The sequence below is a fragment of the Elephantulus edwardii genome, unplaced genomic scaffold (genome assembly GCF_000299155.1).
Source record: "Elephantulus edwardii isolate Elephantulus edwardi_28Jun2011 unplaced genomic scaffold, EleEdw1.0 scaffold00267, whole genome shotgun sequence".
Lineage (NCBI taxonomy): Eukaryota > Metazoa > Chordata > Mammalia > Macroscelidea > Macroscelididae > Elephantulus > Elephantulus edwardii.
The window spans coordinates 1664943-1688262 of NW_006400017.1; the positions used below are offsets into that span (position 1 = coordinate 1664943).

General features: G+C 46.7%; 1 protein-coding gene across 1 annotated transcript in view; it reads left to right on the forward strand.

Annotated features, from left to right (window-relative positions):
• Positions 1 to 1066: 1066 nt before the first annotated feature.
• Positions 1067 to 23320, forward strand: part of PITPNM3 (PITPNM family member 3) — a 107652-nt gene continuing 85398 nt past the window's right edge. The window contains exons 1-3 of the mRNA XM_006899803.1: positions 1067 to 1073; positions 3763 to 3858; positions 18225 to 18332. Coding sequence (XP_006899865.1) covers positions 1067 to 1073; positions 3763 to 3858; positions 18225 to 18332 — 211 coding nt within the window. The remainder of the gene's footprint in view (positions 1074 to 3762; positions 3859 to 18224; positions 18333 to 23320) is intronic.

The following is a 23320-nucleotide window of genomic DNA, read 5'->3' on the forward strand; positions in this document are numbered from 1 at the left end:
TATGTCATCTGAGAAAAAGACAATTTTATTTCTTCTTTCCTATGTGTACCTTTTAGTTCTTTTTCTTTCCTCATTTGGTTTGAAAAATAGTCTCATACTCATGTTGTTGTTGTTGTTAAGCGCCCTTGAGTCATAGACGACCCATAGCAATTCTATGAACAAAAGCCTTGAACACGAAACTTTCATCTTTTCTCCAAGTTCATAGAGTTTCCGGAGGCAAGCTTTTTTGGAAGTGGATGCCACTCCTGCTTTCAAGCCTGTTTTATTTGGGAGCTCCACAAAAACCAGGCTCAAGGGCCGCAGGTCTGAGGGCCCAAATGCCTTTTTAAATACAAGCCCCAAACCAATCAGCTCACACCCACTTGCGAGCAACAGCCACACCCAAGTCTCAACCTCAAACCAGAAAACACACCTTTACAGAATCTAACTTTTCCACTCATCTTCCCAACCTAGAAATAGCCCCAGACTGGTGGCCAAATGCCTTTAGGTAGGAGAAGGGTGGATAATCCTCTTCCTATCTGCCCCCTGTGCTATTTACAGCCTTTAAAAACCTGCTGAAGGGAAAAAAAAACCAACCTACTGAAGGGTCAGCTATGAGTTGATTACGATTTGATATCACATAACAGCCTATTTTAGCAGTACAGGTGTGATGCAACTGGATTCTCAGAACATCTTGCAATAAACCTGGGCCCACAGGTTGCTGAGCCAGCCCACCACGCTGCCCACATGCTGCCTGTCAGGCAAGGATCAGAAACACAGGGAAGCGGGAGGGATCCCCAGGAAGTGCCAGGTAGGCCCAGCTTTGCATCTAGACAAAACTCTCAGGTCTGTCTACGCTTGTGTGATCACTGCCTTTTCTGCATCTCAGAATGGGATTCTCATATTTCAAGCCCTGCAGCAGGATCTGGGCTGTGTGTTTGGGAGTTTGTGGTGGGCAGGCAGGAGAGAAAGGTAACAAGGCTCTGTTTAGCCTTGGCCTGGGCTAGGCTGGCTACTCTCTTCCTTCAGTAGAGTTTATGCTCTGGGAACTGGGCTCCAGGGCAGGAACAGTGCCAGCATCCTCAGCATGGCGGGTAGTGAGCTGAGACTGCAGCAGTTCTCCATGGAGTGCATTGTGGGTTCACCCTGGGTGGGGCTGGAAGAATGCCCACCTCTCAATATCCACTGATATCTGCTACATGCTCTGATGGTTGAGTATGTAAGGAGTTGCTCCAACTCAGAGTCAGGTGGTTTGAGTTCACCAGCTGCTCTGAGGGGGAAACATGAGCAGTCTCTTCCCATATGATTTGTTGATCTTATGTACCATCAAGTCACCTGCGACTCTTGGGACCTATATCCAAACAGCTCAGAAGCCTGCCCTGTCCTGAGCCAGTCTCACTGACTCAACACACCTACCCCAACTGCTCCAGTTTCTGTATCAATCCATCTTATCTGGGGTCTTGGTCTCCTGCATTGTCCCTCTGCCCTTCTAAGCTGATGTCCTTCTCCAAGGACTAGTCCCTCCTGGCCACATGCCCAAAGTATGTGAGACAGAGCTTCAAAATCCTAGCCGCCAAGAAGGAACTTGGTTTCACCCTCTCCAAGACAGACCTATTTGTTTTTTTGGCAGTCCATGATATGTTCAAAACTCTTCTCCAGCACTACAACTCAAAAGCATCAATCCTTTTTCTGTCATCCTTAGTCATAGTCCAGATCTCTGATGCATAGCAAGTAATTGCTTAGACCATCACCTGGGTTAGACATACCTTAGTCTCTAGACTGACATCGTTGCTTCTTAGTACTCTGGAAAGGTCCCTGACAGCAGATTTTCCCAGTGCAATTCATCTTTTGATTTCCTGACTGCTGGCGTCAAGAGTGTTGATTGTGGAGCCAAGCAAGCTGAAGCTGTTAACAATCTCAATCTCTTCATCATCCATCATGATGCTGCCAGTTGACCCAGTGGTGAGAATCTTGATCTTCTTGATGTTGAGCTTCAATCCATATTGAAGACTATAGCCTCTTAGAGCTTGCTGGACTAAGTTTCAATTCAAGAGCAGTGAGAGAGAAACTGTATACTGGGAGTATAGTGGTAGTTCAAGTGGTAGAATTATCACCTTCCAGGTGGGAGACTCAGGTTCAATTCTTGGTCAGTGTTCCTTATGTGCAGTCACCACCCATCTGTCAATCGAGGCCTGTGTGTTCCTATGATGCTAGATGGGTTTCAGTGGAGCTTCCATATTAAAAGAGATCAGGAAGAAAGACCTGGTGATGAACTTCAGGGAAATCAGTCCATGAAATTCTTGTGGATCACAGTTGTTCAGTCTCACTGTGCAAGGGTTTGCCACAACTCTGGGCTGACTGGACAGCAGCTAAGGATGACGGAATAAGAATCAATGCCTTTGGGTTGTGGTGCTGGAGAAGAGTCTTGAACATAGTAACACGGACTAACAAGAAAACAAATATGTCTGTCTTGGACAGCATGAAACCAGGTTTCTTTTGGGAGGCTAGGATTTTGAAGCTCCGTCTCACATACTTTGGGCACATGGCCAGAAGGGACCGGTCCTTGGAGAAGTACATCATGTTCGGAAGGACAGAGGGACAACACAGGAGAGGAAGATCCCGGATGAGATGGATTGATATAGTAACTTGGGTAATGGGAGAAGGTGTTTCAGAGTCAGTGAGACTGACTCAGGACAGGGCAGGCTTCAGAGCTGCGGTACATAGGGTCACAATGAGTCGCAGGTGACTCTACAGCACATAACAATAATGACTGTCTGCTGAACAGGAGTCTAGAAATAGTGAATGTCCTTGGCTGTTAAAGAAATGTTGGAGGTTTGAGTACACTCAGAGTTATCTTGTGAGAAGGGCCTGGAGATCCACTTCTGAGAAACCAACTGTTGAAAGTCATAGGGAGAAGAATTCTGCTCTGATACATAGGAGTTACAGCCGACTGACTCAGTGGCGACTGCTTTTATGTTCTGGACTGCTAAAGCACTGGACAGAGTTGAGGAATTTTGTGGGAAGTATCAGTTGAATTTCTCAGATGGGGAGGCTAGGCAGGGATACTGCTGGCAAAGGAATCCAAGTCTCTGAATACACAGCCTGGGTCTCTTTGGGGACAGGCCTTACCACTTATGCATCTGGTAGCCAGGGTCAAATTTTTGGCCTGAACACTTGTTTTAAGATGAATGAGCCCTTTGGACTAGGGAAGAAAGCCCCAGGACAGACCTAGCTACATTACAGTGTTACTTAGTTTCCTGGACACTATCCTACAATCTAAAATGCAATCCTTTGTGAGATGAATTGATGCTTTATACACCCCAGAAAAAGAATAAACCATGCCAATCCAATCATGTTATACCATCATGTGAGACTTCCTTCACATTTAAAGATGTTAAAGTGAAGTAAACAGATCTCCCTTCTCAGCGTGTTTGAGGGAGAAAATAATAATGACTCTTTTGAGCAGCTGTGAACATTTATAAGCTTGGCAAAATTTGCCACATGCTGGCTGATACATTATGTTACCTTGGCAAAGTCACTTAACTACCACCTCAAGCCTTGTACCTGCAAAATGGGCACACCAGCTTCTGCCCTCCTGAGCTGCCTCTGAGAAATACGTGGGGCATAAATGAAAGCCTGAGAGTGAGTGGGAGGGCTCTGTGAAGGGCGGAGGCCAGGAGTGTAGAGGGTGGACTGGCCTTTTCTCAAGGGTGCACTGGGGTCCCCGTCCTCATGGTGGGACGTAGTCTCAGTCTTGGCTGACAAGCGTGTTCTCTTTGGCAGGTGGCCCTCCTCCGGGCGGCGGCGCCCCCTGGCATCTTCGAAATGTCCTCAGTGACTCAGTGGAGAGCTCCGATGATGAATTCTTTGACGCTAGAGGTAATTGAAGCCCGTCCTCACTTCTCTAGTGGGAAACCTTTCTAGAAAGGCCAGCAAGGAGATTCTTCTTGGGGGTGAACGACGATCACTACTCACTCATATGTGGTGTTCGTAGTCTCACATTATACTTATCCAGCCTGTGAGCTTCCTAAAGACGGAGCCTCAGAGTTCACCCTACCTTTCCCATTTCACCTTTTACCTTTCACCCTACCCTGTAATACGTGCCAATCCCTGAACCACACACTGGAGATATTGCTGTGCACCCAATCAGCAGGGGCCCTGCCTGCATCAGGCATCTAGTCTCCTGAGAGAGGCAGCTGTTAAATAATCACATAGAGGAAATGTGATTATAAATGAGGGATGATTCCATCAAGCAAAATGATCCAATGCTGTGAGAGAGCATGACTGTGGAGCTCCTCATTCATCCTGGGAGGAAGATCGTTCGCATCTTCTCTGCTAAGACTTGGCTAGAAGAACCAGAAGGCAAAACCTTCTAGAAAGCGGGACCTCCCCCTGCCTGTCCATTTGGTAATACTGTGTGCATTACTGTGATACTCGAAGCTAGGCTGGTTGGGATTTTTTTAAAGGAGATATGTTGTTGTTGTTGTTATGTGCTGTTGAGTCGCTTGCGACTCATAGCGACCCTATGTACAACAGCTCTAAACTCTGCTCTGTCCTATGCCAATCTCATTGTCTCTGACATACTCATCCCAATTGCCCCAGTCACGGAGTCAGTCCACCTCATAGAGGCCTTCCCCTCCTGCGCCTGCCCTCTACCCTCCCAAGCATGATGTCCTTCTCCAATTTTTTTTAAATTAAAATGAAATATATATAAAAAGGATATGTTTGTTGTTGTTGTTATGTGCCATCGAGTCGTTTCCGACTCATAGCGACCCTATGCACAACAGCTCTAAACCCTGCTCTATCCTGCGCCAACCGCACCGCCTCTGACACACCCATCCGGATTACCCCAGTCACCGAATCAATCCATCTCATAGAGGGTCTTCCCCTCCTGCGCTGTCCCTCCACCCTCCCAAGCATGATGTCCCTCTCCAAGGACCCGTCCCTCCTGGCAACATGTCCAAAGTATGTCAGACGAAGCCCCAGAATCCTTGCCTCCAAGGAGCAGCTTGGTTTAATCCTCTCCAAGATGGATCTGTTTGTTTTCCTGGCAGTCCAGGGTACATTCAGTACCCTTCTCCAGCACCACAGCTCAAAAGCATCCACTCTCCTTCTGTCCTCCCTAGTCATTGTCCAACTCTCTGATGCATAACAAGCGATTGCAAATACCATGACCTGTATCAGGCGCACCTTAGTCTCCAGAGAGACACTGTTGCTCCTGAGTACGTTTGGAGGTCCCTAACGGCATACTTTCCCATCGCGATACGCTTTTTGATTTCCTGACTGCTGGTACCAAGAGTGTTAACTGTGGAGCCGAGCAAAGTGAAGCTGTGAATATTTAAATTTAATTTTAATTTTTATATAGGTTTGCATACAATATTAATATACATTGTATTTCACACATTCCATCACTCACATTCATTTTTCCCCCCCTTGGATTTTTTTATTAAACTACTGGTTGCTGTGTCATTCTTTTTTCCCCTTGGATTTCACATTGATTTTAAATACTGGCAGGGTCACCCATGATGGGCAGGTGCCAGTAGAGGTTCCAGCTAGATAAAACTCTATAAATCCTAAAAGAAACCCCAACCCAACCCATTGTTTGATGCAGAGCTGGACTGTGATGTGCCTGGGATGGAAGGCACTCAAGATGCATAGTGCTGTGATGTGGACTCAGGCAGACCGAGGATCGTGAGGGGGGCAGGATTCTTGGGGGTTCATTCTCTTGTCTGTGAGATTATTGTGAATGAGCAACTAACATGATGAATGAAGCAGCAGATACAGTGACCCAGAAATGGGAAAGACTGAGGAATGTCCCAGGTTGGGAGAGGAGTGTGCAAAGTGGAGGGACAAAGACGTGGGACGTGTGAGATGAGATGACACATGGGTAGTCCAGCCGGTGACTTTCCAGATCAGCCTCATAGACGGGAGAAGAGTCAGTGTGGAAGTGTGTGGGGGTCAGTGAGAGAGACTACTGCAGGCACACACGTGAGAGGTAATGGCAGGCAGAGGAAATAAACTTGACAACCCAGTGCGTGGGCACAGCTGGCACGGAAAACAGTGGAAGGGATGATATTTCACCTGGGGCTGGAAAACAATGGGCATTTTCAGAATTGGAGAAAAGGAGACTAAACAGGACAGGCGATTTGGGCTGAGAGCAAAGATTCAGAGAGGCGAGCAGGTGGGTCCTGCTTTCCCTCCTCCCCGGGCAGGGCACCCAGCCCAGTGCTCAGCTGAGCTGGCTGCGAGTGGATGGGTACCCTGCAGCCCAGGGGGGTTCCAAGTGCCCACCAGGCCTTCCTGGCTGAGCTCTGGGGGTTCATCATATGTGTCAGCTCACTCCTGAGATTCCATCAGCTTTGAAACATCTGCCCAGCTGGGTCTTGAAAGAGAAAGAGATGTGCTGGACCAGGGTGGACTCCTGCACATGACCTCAACGGTGCATTGACTGTGACCTTGGGCCAGCCTTGCGCCTTCTCTGGACTTTAATTTTCCTGCTCCTTTTGGAGCCCTATGACTCCAAAAATGGGGAATACCCACACTGGATGATGTCCGGGGAAGCCTGGCTGGAAGGTGGGGAGCTGGCCTGGATTGGGCCTCCTCCCCTGCCTCACAGACCCCTCCCTGGTGCTAGCTGCAAGTCACCCCATTCCAGGCCCATCTCCTCTCTCCTATTGACATCTGATTGGAGTGGTTGAGGGGCTGAATTTCCCCATAGCAACAAATCCACAGCGGGCCAATAATGGTGTTCAGCACTATAAGACTTTTGGTATAAAGTATCTCCTTGGTTCATTAGGGCTCTGTGTTTCCAGTGCCAGTGGGTCTGTGGGTGAGGTGCAGGCCAACTGCGTACCTGCTTTCCCTTTGGAAGCTGTGGATGCTCCCCTCCCCTGAGCTCCCCTAAGGTGACCTCATCTCTCACTTCCTTCTCTTGTCATCTCCTCTCTTTTCTTATTACCTCCCTCTTGCTTTCTTTCCTCCATCCCTGGATCTCACACCCACCCTTTCTATGTCTTCTCCCCTCTCAGCACTCCTCACAGGACCTGCTGCATATCTGCTCTCCCCTTTCTGTAGCCCTTTCCCCAAAACCCTTCCCCAACACATCATCGTTCACAGGATCCTCCACCAGGCTGCAGGGAATCTCCTGTCTTTTGAATTTGCTGATTCCTGGTCTTCCTGTGTGTTGCCTTGACTCAAGACACTAAGGGGTGACTCAAGACAATAGGGGTTGCATCCTTTCTTGCAACCAGGAACCTGGTTCAGGCCCAGTCCAGCCAGCTCCCCCTCTGTTCAGGCTGGGCTATAGAGATCTAAGGTCTGCTTTGAAGGGCCAGCCATCTGCTCTCCACACTCCAGCCCAGCTTGAGCTCTAACCTTGACTCTGGCTTGGAGTAGCCTCTCATCCTGCTGCCTCTACAGTGCCAATCCCAGCTGTCCGAGCGCCAGCCTTGTCCCTTCCCACTGATGCAGCCGTAGAAGATGGGTCTCCCCTACGACCTCCTCATACGGCTCCTTCACCACCACAGAGATCAAGTCCAGTGGTTCCTCTCAATGCAGAGGGGTTCCCACAGAGGGAGGCCCTTTCTGAGCATCCCCACAGAGATTAGCTGGGCACTGGCAGCCCATCCCTGAGCTTCCTCACATGCTCTGCTGCCCTGGGTGGCAGGGCCTCACTCATGCACCTGGGCATCCTTTTGTCCCGGGATCTCTCTCTCTCCCTGGCTCCAGCTCTGAGCCCTTGCCTCTAGCCTACCTCCCACATCTGCTGCCCAAATGACAAGAGGAGTGAGAAACTAAGAGCTAGAATAAATGGGAAATGACATGTCACTGAGAGTCAATGCTCAGCTGGCCTTTGGAACACTTCCTCCACCTCCTCCTCCTTGAAGTCCTGCTGGGGAAACTGAGGCCAGAGCAGGAAACAGACCTCCCAGGACTGCACATTGAGGTGGGAGCACAGGGCAGGAGTTAGGGCATCTACTGTCCAGGTCAGGTCTTTCTTTGACTTGATTGTGAAATTGGGCCTCCTCGCTCTTCTTCCTTAAGCTCCAGCTCATTGGTCAGCACTAGGGTTTACTTAGAGGGTTGAGGGGCCCTTGGGGCTTCCGATCAGGTCATTAGCATCACCACAGTGTCATCAGAGGAATTTATTTGAAGTGTGTTTGGCTCAGTTGACATAGCCAAACATGGGTCACTATGCAGAGCAAAATGCATTTCTTCATTTAGAAAATGTCATATCTTCAAACATATTCTTCCACTTATACACATGACTTCCATAACTAGTGGAGTCTTAAAGTCCATCAGACATCTAGGTACAAATCAAAGATATTACCCTGAACTTATGAGGGCCCTGGCAGACTTCTCCTCTTCTGTGTGGGGGACCTGGCTTTGATTCCCAGCCTGTGCTGGTCATGCACAGCCACCACCCACCCATTTACTAGAGGCTTCCATGCTGCTGTCACGTGAAGCAGGTTTCAGTGGAGCTTCCTAGACTAGTATAGTCTAGGAAGAAACGCCTGGCCACCTGCTTCTGAAACTCGGTCAGTGAAAATCTTATAAATTACAGTGGTCTGATCTGCCGCCAGTCATAAGGATGGCCCAAGACTAGGTGGGATTTTGTTGCATTTGTGCCTGGAGTCACCATGAGTTGGACACCAGTTAGACAATAGCTAACAACAACCTTGAACTTAACTGTTGGACGGTAGTCTCAGTGGGAATTGCCTTGAACTTACAGGTAGGAGTCCTGAATTCTTGACATAGCCCTGCCCAGGATGTGTGGTGTAACGTTGGGCCAAGCAAGCGTAAGGACACTGGACTTCACCTCTGTGGGTCTTCTCAGCTCTGATGGCATCATGAGACTCCCAAATGGCCTTGTAAAGGCTTTGTAGCCACAGTGCCCAGGCCCACTCTTTCACTTTAATAGGAAACATTTGTTTGCTTTTGACACTCTTTACAACGTCTAAATCGTCATAGTTCATGGCGGTGCACAGGCAAGTCAGGTCCTGGCAGCTGCATAAAGAACTTCTCAGTTCCTTCTGCAGGGCCCTGGGAACAAGCTCATCAGACCTTCAGTGGCTTGACCAGGAACAAAGTCTGGGAGGCCCTCTTTGACAAGGGAGGGGGATTGTGGTAGAAATTGGAAAGTTTCTGCCTGGCAGCCTTTTGCCAAGGCTCCTGCCTCCTTTGTTCCCTGGGTTTTTGGTACCACTGGCTGATGCTCCCTCACCAGGCAGAAAGCTGGGCCCGAGAAGCTGGGCTCTGTGCAGAGAATCAACATGCCACTCTGAACTGGTTTCCCTTAGCAACCAAGAGAAGATGGTAGGACAGGAATAAAGAGTTCCATTTTATAGACAAGAACTTCAAGGCACAGAAGGTCAAACCTCTGAGGCCTTCTCCTAGATCGAAGTGTGTCTCCTTTGATCCCTCAGCCTCCCAGGTGGGCACCACTTCCAAGGGAATATGTACAGCAAGTCCATGCCCTCTGAGACCATAGAACCCAGATTTTCATCAAGGCTAAGCCACTGATCGGTGATGCCTGACCCTCGTGAGTTCTTGTCCCCTCTCTGAGCCTCAGAGTCCTCATCTGCACAATGACAAGGCTAGAATTGTTTGCCTCCTGTGTTGAAGTGGAAGGATGCCGTGGTGGGAAGTGGAGAGAGAATGCTTGGGTAAAGGAGCCATCACAGGAGCAAACCACTGATGAGTCACTGACTCTCTGGCCTCCCTGTTTCTTGACCGCCCACTGTGGGAGTGGAAGGCTATGGTGCTAGCCCCAAAGGCTTCTGGGTATAGATAACAGCCACTACATGATAAAGAGAGAGTGGTGGTTATGGCTGTGGGGGATGAAAGTAACCCCAGGACAAACACCAAAGGTCCTTGGGAAGACTGGCCATATAGGCCTGCTGCAAGAAGAGTGCATGGTACTGGGTGGGCCATCTGGAGAAGGGCAGTCAGCATTTGGCCGCATGTCTGGCACAGGATAAAGAGCTTCAGAGCCCCGTGGATCCAGCAGAAACGGCAATTCCAGGGTAAGGGGGAAAAGCTTTTCTTTTTAGAACTATAAGTTATGCTTAAAGAAATGTGTCCAGACTTTGGCCATTGTCGGGATCAGTTTGCAGTCAAGACCAGGGCTGCCTCTGGGGTCAAGGCCACAATCCTGGCGACTGTGGCTCAGCTTGATCCTGGAATGGGGCTGGGGGGCTCAGTGGGCGTGAAGTAGATGCTAGAACTGTGCATTCCCCAGAGGTCACTGGGGGATGAGGATTAGCATGCAGGGAAGACTCACCAGAAGATGAAAAGCAAAATCAATAACCAGGACATTTATCCAAACGTGCCTTTTGTGGGTTCCACGGGCTCCTGTGGGGAGGCAGGCACATGCTGAGGGGAAGTAGAGCAGAGACTCAGGGCTGAGGCACGCGGCTCCCCTGTTTGCCTGAACGACTCTGAGAGGAACAATTTCTTTCAGTTGCTTCCTTGTATGCGGTGTAATGTGGTGTGTGTGTGTGTGTGTGTGTGTGTGTGTGTGTGTGTGTGTGTGTGCGCGCGTGCATGTCTTCCTTCTCACTGCTACTCGGAGGAAAAGCTCATTATTGCCTGACTGGAAGATCTGAAGACCGAGTATGGAGAGCATGGGGGCAAAGGGGAGGCCAAGAGAGGGAGAGGGAGGCAGAGTAAGATAGAGGGGACAACTGGAGAGACAGGGCTGGGGCTGAGGGAGCAGAGAGAGCGAGAAAGCCATGGAGACACACAAACACTCTCTCTCTCTCTGCTCAAGGGAGCAGAAAGGGGGCCTCCTCGGAGAGAGAGAGAGACAGATGGAGAGACAGGAGTGCCTAAGAGTCTAGGAGACAGAAACACAGGGGCATGTGATAGAAGGATACAGTGAAACCTGCAAGAGCCGGAAATTGACAGGATCACCATGTTTTCAGGGCCTTGTGAGTTTTCCACCCCTGACAGGATGCAGTCTTACCAATTTCCTTTCGCTCACTTAAGTGGAAAATACCTTCTCTGATCATTTCCACCCTACACAGGCTCCATCTTTGGCAGATCTTACTGTAGATTTAATAGGAAAGGAAACAAAAGACCAGGAGTGGAAGACCGGGAAGGGTATGCATGCCCTTCAGAAGAGAAGGAACGAGACCAGGGTCTCACAGACGTCAGTGTGCACAGAGCTCCCCAGCCTGGAAGTCCTCCAGGCTTCTGATAGTCTGCGGAACACCCCCATGTAGGGCTGATCGCATCGGGGAAGGCGAGAGCCAGGATGTGCTGCGCACCTGTTGGACACCTGCCAGTGCCCAGGTGCTCGCTCGCCTGCTTCACAGTGTCAGAGTTTGCTATCGCATGTTTCGCACAATGGGATTCCTGCAGGATGGAAGTCACATCACACAGTAGGTGTAAAGGAACTCATTCATTAGTAAAGTGAGGGTTAGAATCAATAAGTGGTTGGATCAGGAGAGGAAAGAACTGTAGGTGGGCTGCAAGGGAGTCTTGACTACCCTCACTTTGCAGCCGAGGTGAGACTATGACAAGGACAGACAATGGCATGACTAGAACCAAGAGTGAGTGTTGGGGCATAACCTCTCCTGCCACTGCTGCTGGTGGTGGTAGCAGCAGTGGTAGTGTGAGTGATAAGGGGGACATTCCATCTTCATCAGCGTGTGCTATTAACTCTATTAATTCCCTTCCTGCTCTAGGCTCTCTTAGAAGTGATTTACCTGCATTATCTCATTGACTCTTCGCAGCAATCCTGTGACATAGGTACTACTGTGATTATTGTTGTTGACTGCAGTGGGGTTGAGCAGAACTCATAGCAACTCTATGAACAAAAGACCTGATGCCTTTCTAGAACTATCATTTCTCCAAGTTCATAGGTCCATCCTTACAACATGTCCAAAGTATGTCAGACGAAGCTCCAGAATCCTAACCTCCATGGAGCAGCCCACTTTAACCCTCTCCAGAATGAATCTGTTTGTTTTCTTGGCAGTCCATGGAACATTCAGTACTGTTCTCCAGCACCACAGCTCAAAGCATCAATTCTCCTTCTATCCTTCCTAATCATTGTCCAACTCTCTGATGCATAACAAGTGATTGCAAAGACCATGGCCTGTATCAGATGCACCTTAGTCTTCAGAGTGACACCATAGCTCTTCAGTACTTTGGAGAGGTCCCTAACAGCATTGAGGTTACTCAGACTCATAAAACAGACACCAATAGCCAGTCTAACTCCAGAACTGAATTCTTGACAAAGCTCTGCAATTCTGCTCCCCCAGGAATAAAAACAAAGACGAAACCAGTTGCCATCAAGTTGATGTCAACTCATGATGATTCTGTATCAGAGTAGAAGCTTGTTTTATAGACTTCTCAATGGCTGGTTTTTTTTTTTTTAAGTAGATTACCAAGTCTTGCTTCTGGGGTGCCTCTGGATAGATTTGAACTTCCAGCCTTTTATGTCCTAGCTGAGTGCTTAACCATTTATGCCACTGATGACTCCATCCCTGAGATGCTGCCTTCTATGGTGCTGTGGTCACGCTGCTGACTCCAAGCCACACCTCTCTTGTTCAAATCCACCAGTGGCACCAAGGGAGGAAAGTGGGTGATCTCTTCCTCAGAAACCTCCTGGAGAGTCAGCTATGAGATGCTACTGTCTTGACAGCTATCATGTTTGTTTGTTTGTTTGTTTTTTTAGTTTTCGTATTTATTGACAGCATCCTGGTTTATGTGGTTCTTTCAAGCTTATTGTATCATTTGTCCACACAACAGCTTGCTAGAAGTTACTGTTCTAATTTAGGAGCTAAATGGGGGGATGAGTGGTTGAGAAATATGTGCAAAGGTATAAGACTTTCATTTGACAGAGTCTGGATGGACACTCAGTTAGGGACCCTTCTGGGACATTATGCTACTTACAAGTATAAATAAATGCCTAAGAAGAATTGATGCCTTTGAGTTGTGGTGCTGGAGAAGAGTATTAAACCATGGATTGCCAGGAGAACAGGTCTGCCCTTGAGAAGATTAAGTTAGGCTGTTCTTGGAAACAAGGATTTTGAGGTTCTCTCTCACATACTTTGGGCATGTTGCCAGAAGGGACCAGTCCTTGGAGAAGGGCATCGTGCTTGGAAGGATAGTGTGACAGTGCAGGAGAGGAAGACCTCAGATGAGATGGATTGACACAGTCACTAGGATAAGGAGGGTAGGTGTGTCAGAAACGGTGAGATTGGGCCAGGATAAAGCAGGGTTCAGAGCTATTTTGCATAGGGTCCCTGTGAGTCGTGGTCGACTCAACAGTATATAACAACAACAACAACAAGCCACCCAAACATAGCATAGAAGACTCAGGACACTGCTTAGGCGTGCCTGATGCCTGGCAGAGTGTGAGGCAGTCAATATAGGGTGCTGAGCCCAGGCCATCAGGGGGACAGGATTTAAGAACTATTGAAACAGTACAAACTGAATTTGAATCTTGGCTCTAGCCGGTGGCCTTGGACAAGTTAGTTAACTAACCTCTGCCTTGATTTTCTCATCTATAAATGGAGATATTAATAATTGTGCCTTCTTAGTGTTATGAGAATTAAATGAGTTAATATTTGCAAAACACCCGCAGCAGTCTCAGCGTGTGGCAAGAACTCAATAATTATTGTTAAATAAATAAGTAAAGCAAAGCTCTGGGAGCTTTGGGTGGCCTAGTGGCAAGAAGCTGCGCTGCATTCCCAAAGGCTTGTGATGTCAATCCAGCAGCTGCTCCCTGGGAGAAGGATCGGCAATCTTCTCCCGCACGAGGAGCTTAACTGTCTTTCAAAACCTGCTGGAAGGCCAGCTAAGGGTCGCTTCTTCTTTTTTTTTTTTAAATTTATTATTAATTTCAATGAAAATTTACAGAAACTTTGGATTTCCATTCATTCACTCACTCACTCATTCGTTCATTGTTGCACTTTTCCCCCTCCCAGCCCTCCCCTCTAGTACACTACCCTCGTGGAAAAGTAAAAGAAAAATTCTTTCATTGCTTTACAATCCCTCCCCCCAGCTCCACTCCACTATGCAGCCTTCGCACTGGACTCCTGTCATGACAAAAATATCTAATCACATATCCCTTTTAAATAGTTTTCTCCCTCATCTGTTTCAATGCAGTATACATTATTGAATCCATCTTTCTCAGTCTCCCCCCAACCCCGATGTCAGTCCTGTTTTACAACAGTGACACCGTGCAGTATTTGTCCTTTTGTGACGGAGATACTTCACTCAGCATAATGTCCTCCAGGGTCACCCATTTTGAATAATGTTGCATGAGTTTCTTGTTTTTCAATGCAGCGTAGTATTCCATTGTGTGAATATACCACAGCTTCTCTATCCATTCGTTTTTTGATGGGCGCCTGGGTTGTTTCCAACTCTTTGCTATTGTGAACAAAGTTGCGATAAACATGGGTGTGCATATATCTGCTTGGATGTCAGTTATGGTCTCTTTGGTGGGGTATATTCTCAGTAGTGGAATTGCTGGGTCAAATGGTATCTCTATTTGCAACTTTTTGAGAAAATGTCATACCGCCTTCCACAGGGGTTGCACCATTTTACACTCCCACCAACAGTGAATAAGGGTTCCAGTTTCTCCACAACCTCGCCAGCATTTGTTGCTTGCTGTTCTGTTAAATTTTGCTATTATGACTGGGGTGAGATGATGTCTCATAGTTGTTTTGATTGGCATCTCCCTTACAGCTAGGGATTTTGAGCATTTCTTCATGTGCTTGTTAGTCATCTGAATGTCTTCTTTAGTGAAGTGTCTAAGGGTCTCTTCTAACCTGAGGGTACACAACAACAACAAGAAAGCAGAGCAGAAGTAGGAGCCTTGGCAGGGCAGTGAGTAAGTGATTGGCTGCTAAATGGAAGGTTGGCAGTTTGAACCTACCAGCCACTGTGCAAAAGAAAACTGTGATAGTCTGCTTCCGTAAAAATGTACAGCTTTGAAACTCCATGAGCAGTTCTCTGCCCTGCATAGTTGATTTGGGTTCAATTGACTCAACAGCAATGGATCTGGTTCTCTGGTTAATTGTCCCGGCCAGAAATAGGGGCTGAAGGACTGAGCGAGGAGGATTCAGAACCCTGGACAGTTCCTCAGACTTCCATATTGGCTCCAAATGGTCTGAATGTTCATAGTGGTAAAACCAACTTTCTCCTTTTATTCCAATTTTTCCTTAAAAACTTTTTTAGTGTGCTTTACGTCAGTTTGTATAGTAAATTATGTACTCCTTAAAAATTTATGCAAGTTTTTGTGCACACCTGGTTGCAGTTTTTGTAGTGTGTCTGCATTCATCTCCATTCTGGTTGTCTTGTTTCCACTGATCTAGCTTCCCTTCCCCTCCTGGCCCTCTCATCTTTATTCTGGTGTACATGTTGACTGTTTGGTATCATACTGTTAACTGTTTAAGATACTGCATTATTCATGGATGGTATTATTTATTTTATGAGCTATTCTGTTATTTGACTGAAAGATGACTTGCAGAAAAAGCTTTGACTCAAAGGTCATTTTAAAGCAATAATCTTAGGGATTCCTCTGAACTCTATCAATCTGGTAGGCCTGGCCTTTTGTTTTTTAAAAGAATTTGAGTTTTGTCATACATTGATCTCCCATTCTGTCAGGGACCATCTCTTGTATCCCTGGTCAAACAGTTGGTGGTGGTATCAGGCACCGTTTAATTCTCACATTAGAAGAGGATGTGGCTTATGTAGGCTTTCAGGCTCATGTACTGAAATCTTCGTTGAGCCTTTGATTTGATTTGCTTCATTCTCTTTTGCTCCAGAGAAGTAGAGACCAAGAGTTGTGTCTTAGAAGACTGTTTACAAGGTTTTAAAATCCTTGACACTGCTTACCAAACTAGGTTGTAGAAAATTGTGTTGTGAACTTTATTATACCAACCGACTAAATTATTCCCCAAGACTGTAGTACCAACTCTTTTAACCCAGCAAAACAATCCTGTCAGTTGTCTGGACATGTCCAGGAAGGCTTTGCAGCTAGGCCCATTATGTGGATATGCAGCATATGCACAGGCCTGCAGACACACCTACACATACAAGTGCATTTATTTACACTAGTCTTTCTATTTTGCCCATATAACCACTCAAATACTTTCCTGTTTTCACTATTGTTATAATATTATATAACATTTACTGAAATTGTCTCTTCTTTTTTATAATTTTTTAATTAATTTTAATGAAAATTTACAAAGACTTTGGATTTCCATTCATTCATTGTTGCGCTTTTCTCCCTGCCCACCCCTCTCCCCCAGTACACTCTTCTCTTTGAAAAGTAAAAGAAAAGTTCCCCCATTGTTTTACAGTCCCTCCCCCCAGGTCTACTCCACTATGCAGCCTTCGTTCTGGACTCCTGTCATGACAATAATACCTCATCACATATTCCTTTTAAACTATTTTCTCCCTCATCTGTTTCAATGCAATATACATTATTTATCCCATATTTCTCAGTCTCCCCCCAGCCCTGATGTCAATCCTGTTTGAAATTGTCCCTTTTCAATATACTTTGTATTTTTACTTATCTTGGTCAAGTTATTCTGCCTTTGTCTCTATTTGATTTTTCCTTTCCTATTACCAAAGTAACAAGTATCTCACTTCTGGCACACTTGATCTTTAGGGAGCTCTGGTGGCCTAGTGAAGAAGCTGCACTTCAGTCTTAAAGACAGGTGGTTCAAATCCACAAGATGCTTTGTGGGAGAAAGATGAGCAGTCTCCTCTCATGTGATTAAATGTCTCAGAAAACCCACCAGAGGGTCAGCTATGAGTAGATTCTGACTTCATGGTACACAACAACAACAACAACAACAATCTGGAAAATATTTTCCTTTCCCTGTCCCTCCCATCCCTGGTGACTCTCAAAGAATTTTGCTGTCTGTGTGTGTATTTATTCTTGACTTCTTTCTAATAGTGGGACTACACAATATTTGCCTTCTTTCTGAAAAGTGTTTTTATTTTATATTGGTTTGCATACACAGTCTTTTTCTTCAGATGATTGGCGGCTAAGTACACACAGCATAGTGTCCTCCACTTTTATCCACATTATAAGATGCCTCACTGACTCTTCATTATTCTTTATTATTGCATAGTATTCTATTGTATGCGTGTGCCATGATTTGTTTATTTGTTCATCCCTTGATTGGCACTTAAGTTGTCTCCATTTTTTTTTCTATTGTGAATAATACTGCCGTGAACATTGTGTGCATATGCACCCCTTTATTACTGGCTATCATGGATCTTGGGGGTTCTTTTTTATACCTTGTAATGTCAAGTCTTGGTGAGAAAGTACATGACTCTTCACCAGGAAGTCTTAGGATGGGAAAGGAATGAGGGGAGGGAGAGAGAGAAGAGAAAGAAAAGAAAGAGGGGAAAAGAGAAGGAGAGAGGCCCTCTGGGTTTTTCAGAAGGAGTACCTCTTTACGGTACCACAAATCGCACCAGGTATTTGTAGTGGACGGTGGGTGTGTGGGACCTGGGGCTCCTGCCCAGTGTGTTGCGGGAATAGTGTCTCACTTTATCTAGAGCAATCCTTTAGCTCAGACTGGGGAGAGGACAAGGATAGAGACAGGCTTGATGGATTAATAGAGGGGATTTAGATATTCCTCAGGCTAAGATGTGGGCTAAGGTTTCTCATAGTTCAAGGATTACTTAAAGACAGACCTCCACTCTCGGTAACTTCAGAGCAGGTCCTGCCACACACACATTCTGATCCACTCAGGACCTGCTGGCAACTAACTTGTCATGTGGAGGAATCACCGTAATGATTGTGTCATCTGCTGAACACTTCCTGTGCCCCAAGGTCTTCATCTAATTTGATTCTCACAAGTCTGTAAGCTTGGCGTTCCAAGTCCTATTTTACTGATGAAAAACTGGGCCTCAGAGAACTCGGGTTAACTCACAGAGGAGAGCTGTTTGTAAGTGGCAAGTTTGCGCTCTTTGTAAACACTCTGCCTTTTAAGAAATACTGCTCAGTGCCAGGAATGGAGGCCCCTGTGGGTTTTCAGTCTCGATTTTGACTGCTCCCTTGTTACTTTCTTTTGTTGTAACACATAGCTGCTCGGTGGGGCACAACAACAGTGCATTTTTGAAGCCAAAAATCTCCAACTGTCTCATACCCATCTATAACTACAGATGTCTTTCATAGTTCAATTCTACCTCAACTCAAAGAAATAAATGAATACTCCCTCTGACACACAGCCCTGCCTGCTCAGACCTATCTCTGCTTCCTCCCACAGAGGACGTGCCTGATGGGAAGAACGCCATCCTCATTGGGATGAGCCAATGGAATTCAAACGACCTGGTGGAGCAGATCGAGACCATGGGGAGATTGGAGGAGCAACAAGGTGAGGTTTTGGTCTTTGGTGACCAGGCGGTGGACATCTGTGTATGGGACATTGAGATGGAGTGTTGACACTCTGAGGCTAGAAGTTGGCTTATCTGTGAGGAATCTGGAACTTCTCCCAGCATGCATGAATTCTCTGACTTGAAGGAAGGTTTATGGGAACCTCTATGGGGGTCATTTGTGGCACAAAAATATGAGAGTACTTGAAAAGGGCTTCTCTTGTCTACAGAATAACCCTCAGGACAGGGACAGGAGAGGTCAAGACAATGGTGGTTCAATAGTAGGACTTCTGCCTCCCATGTGGGAGATTTAGGTTCGATTCCTGACCAAAGCACCTGAAAAAAATCAGTGACCCCTTGTCTGTAGGTTGAGGCTTGTGTTGAACACAACACAAGGCTGACCAGGCTTGTATGGAACATCTAGACTAAGGAAGACTAGGAAAAAAGGCCTGGTGGTCTACTTTTGAAAACCAGCCAATGAAAATCCCATATTTTTATGGTCAGATCTGCAATCATGAGACTAGTGCAAGACCCAAGAGTATTTCCGTTTCAGTGTGTGTGTGTGACTGTATTGGGAACTGACTTAACAATAGTTGACAACCCCCACCACAAACAAATCAGCTTCGTGGGTGGTTCTGGGAAGGTGGCTAGACCCACACTCCCTGGACTGCCAGGCCTGCGGGATTGGAATCTTAGGGCAACAACTGAATCAGCCTTTGAGATGGGACGGGAGTTGAGGTTTTGAGGGAGGAGGGCAGCAGACAGGGATTGCAACTTCTTAGGCTGAGCTGTTAAAGCAGGAGACTGTGACTGGGGCTTAATGCAGGCTTCTTATGGAGGGGAGTTTTGACCAGGAGCTTGGTCAGCAGACAAAGCAGGCTTATTATTTTTGTGCATGCATCCATCTGTTCATCTGACCATCTGTTCCTTTGCCCGTTTGACCATCACAAGCAGAATGTTTGTTGAGCACGTACTGTGTATAAGTGCTTGGCAGAGGAATCAGAGTCTCTGTCTTGTGATGTGTGACGCTGTAAGACAGGGTATGAAGGGATCGGACTGAACCTGAGCGTTGTCATGGCTGAGGGGACAAGTGGGACTTTTAGAAGCAGAAAAGGAAGAGGATCAAGGAGGGGTTCCTGACAGTGAAGCCATGGAGTCAGTGAAGGATGTATCCGAGGCCATAAAATTCAAGATGATTAATGAGGAACTGAGAGAGAAATTTAACTTCTGATTGAAGTCTCTCTTGAGTAAGAAGTAGAGACTAAATAGAAGCCCTACCCTGGTGCTAACTTCTATGCCTGGTGTCCAGAGGCAAACTTTTCTCTTCATCTTCACATACTATTCCTCCTATCTTTTGTCTCCTTCATCTCTTTTTCAACTTCTACTTTCCGCCCTGTCATTTCTCAGTTGTCATGTAAGGCAGATTGCTGACTGGGAAAAGCCCTTCCCCCATGGAGAGTTTGGTGAGACTGTCCTGGTCCAGCTCAAAAGAATGGCCATCTTGTGATTGTTAGTAGGAGACTCAGAGCAGTACAGATGTTTATGTGCTTGACTGTTAGCGGAAAAGTTTAACAGGGACACATGAGAAGAAAGACCTGATAAGTTGTTTCTGGGAAGTCACAGCCACGGAAACCCTACTGAGCTCAGTTCTGCTCTGCACCATACTGGGCCATCATGAGTGGAATGAATCCGGAGGTGACTGTCTTGTCTCCGTGGTGGCTGTCTTGCCCATAGAATCTACTGCTTTTCTTCCTCAGCCCGGTGTCCTTGGTTCAGAGCAACCCTCAATCCCATACTGTCAAGGCCGCCATTCAGACTAGTGCATATACTTCGGGTAATTATCCCATTTTCCAATCAAAGAACCAGGGCTCAGAGCAGCTGTGTCTTGTCTGTAGTCTCCTGAGTTGGTGTTGGCTTTAGGCCCAGAGCCTTAGCCTCCTGAATCCTAGTCTAGGACATTTTCTTCAAGGCATTCTCCACCCCAGGCCAGTGGAGTATGAATTGACAGTAAAATCAGGCCCAAAGAACCCAGAATCTTTGGAGCAAGGCCCTTGCTCACCATCACATCAACACGAAAGGTAGACTTTGAGTGCAGTCATCTTCATACTGACTTGTTTGAAGCTGAGCCCTTTGCTTGCTCTTTTCTTCTCAGGGACTCCAGAGGGGGCCCAGAAGGGGTCGTGGAATTTTAGGTCTTGCTCTAGAACCATGCTTGGCAGCCATAAAAAGACAAAATGAAACTACGAGTCACCATCCATCTGGCTACCTCCTTCCCACCTCTGCTTGTCTGCCTAGGAATGCATGAGTCAGACAGGGTATGAGCTAAGGAGGGAGGGAGGGAGAGTCAGAGGGAGCTGGGAGGAAAGGGAGATAGTGGTGGAGGGCAGAGGAGAAGGAAGCAGGAGGCTGGTGGGAGAGCTGGAAGCTGTGGTTTGGTTTGAGAAATCTGGATGTGTACCTTGACTCTGTCACTGAATGGCTGTGCCAGGGCCTCCGATCATCATGTCATCTCTTTGAGCCCTTAATCTCTTCATCTGTATGATGTTGTTGTTGTTGTTGTTATGTGCTGTCGAGTTGCTTGAGATTCATAACGACCCTATGTACAACAGCCCTAAACCCTGCTCTGTCCTGTGACAATCTCACTGTCTCTGACACACCCACCCCAATTACCCCAGTCACTGAATCAATCCACTTTATAGAGGGTCTCCCCCTCCTGCGCTGTCTCTCCATCCTCCCAAGCATGACATCCCTCTCCAAGGACCGGTCCCTCCTTGCAACATGTCCAAAGTATGTCAGATGAAGCCTCATAATCCTTGCCTCCAAGGAGCAGCCTGGTTTAACACTCTCCAGGATGAACCTGTTTGTTTTCTTAGCAGTCTATGGTGGTTGTTATGTTGTTCTGTGCCATCGAGTCACTTGTGACTCATAGCTACCCTATGTACAACAGTCCTAAACTCTGCTCTGTCCTGTGCCAGTCGCACTGTCTCCGATACACCCATCCCGATTACCCAAGTCACTGAATCAATCCACCTCATAGAGGGCCTTCCCTTCCTGCACTGTCCCTCCACCCTCCCAAGCATGATGTCCCTCTCCAAGGACCTCTCCAGAGCCTCAGAATCCTTGCCTCCAGGGAAACACCCGTTTTAACCCTTTCCAGGATGAATCTGGTTTGCTAGCTGTTCATGGTACCCTCGATACTCTTCTCCAGCACCACAGCTCAAAAGCATCAATTCTCCTTCTATCCTCCTTAGTCACTGTCGAACTCTCTCTTTGCAGTCCATGGTACACTCAGAATTCTTCTGCAGCACCACAGCTCAAAGGCATCATGATGGAGCTGGTAAAAACGTTATGAAGCTTAAATGAAATAATACTTGGCAAAGTATATGCTCCATTGTAGGTGTCCGATCATAGGCAGTTATTAGAGTGATTTGAAGCAGAGATGATTCAGTGCCTCTTACCTTCCAGGTAAACTCAGGGAGACCTGAGTTTGATTCCCAGCTGATGTTCCTCAGGTGTCACTACCGCTTTTCTGTCTATAGGATGTGTGTGTGTGTATTGCTGTGCTGAACAAATTTCATCTGAGCTTCCAGATTAAGATGCAATTAGAAGTAAGCTATGGAAAACCAGCCAGTGAAAACCCTCTCATCTTTGTTAAGGAGACAGTGAGATTCTGTTTATCATAATGGAAAATCGGGCAACAATTACAGGTGATGGTTACATGACAGAATTAATGTAATTGATATCACTAAATTATGCACCTGGAAAAACATGAAATTGACAGATGGTGTACTGTGTATGTATTTGCAACAATTAAAAAACCCCAAACAAAACCCTAGGTGTCACAGTGGCCTAGTTCACCACCCATCATAGAATGATGTGGGACCAAGTATTTTGTTCCAATGTGTGTAGGGTTACCCAGAATCAGAGGATGACGTGATAGCAGCTGAAAGCAACATATTGGAGAGAGAGAGAAGAATGAGAAATCTTGCACAAACACAACCTCAGATGCTTCATAATGCTCATGAGAGGCTGAATTTGGGACAGCACCTGCCAGAGTTGGGAAACTGATGCTGTTTCTGCCCAGAACAGAGTATGAAGCAGGAGGAGAGAGGAAAGAGGGGCCCAGGAAGAGGAAACCAGCTGCCTTTCTACCTCCTTCTGAGTCTCATTCCCCCGTGGCTTGATAATGTGAATTCCCACAGAGCAGTAGAGCACATGCATTCATTTCATTCATTTCAGTGCTTGTTTATAGAGTCCATGCCTGGACTAGGTGTGGGAAAATCAAGGCCATACGGATGGAATTATCATTTTATAGGAAGTCACAACAACAGAACTGAAGAACATAGCCAGGGGTTCTGTGCAACAAGGCAGGCTGTGCAAGAAGTCTCTGAGAGGCTCTGGGGAACATCTTTTGGGAAGGTCACATACAGAATGGTTTCTGGAAGAAGCTTCCATCAAAATAGGTGATGTACACAGAGCTTGTACTCCTGTCACTTTGCAATTGCCTGGCCTTAAATACAGGGTTCCCTCCAGAGACCCCCATCTCCTGCCTCACAGCCTGGCCAGTCACTTCCTCTCTGGGTGCTTCCAATACCTCATTGCTGATCCCAAGCTTTTCTCCAGCCAAGATCTCAATCCTGGGAGCCAGGGTTGGTTTCCAGCAGTTCCCATTTCCTTAGCCTGATGTCTCAAACACTCCTCATGCTCCCCAAAATTCCAGCTGGAGCTGACTTTCTTTGTCTTAAGGCTTAATTTAAAAGTGGTTTGTATTCCATGTTCTTATCTCCTTAACCTTTTAAAACATATGTTGCATAGGCATTTTCAAACTGCTGTATTATCTCCAGTTCTTTGGATGTTAATTCTGGTTTGTATGTTTATGTGCATGTATGTGCATGGTATGTGTTGTTCTTGTTATGTGCCGTCGAGTCGCCTGCGACTCATAGCGACCCTATGTACAACAGCCCTAAACTCCACTCTGTCCTGTGCCAAT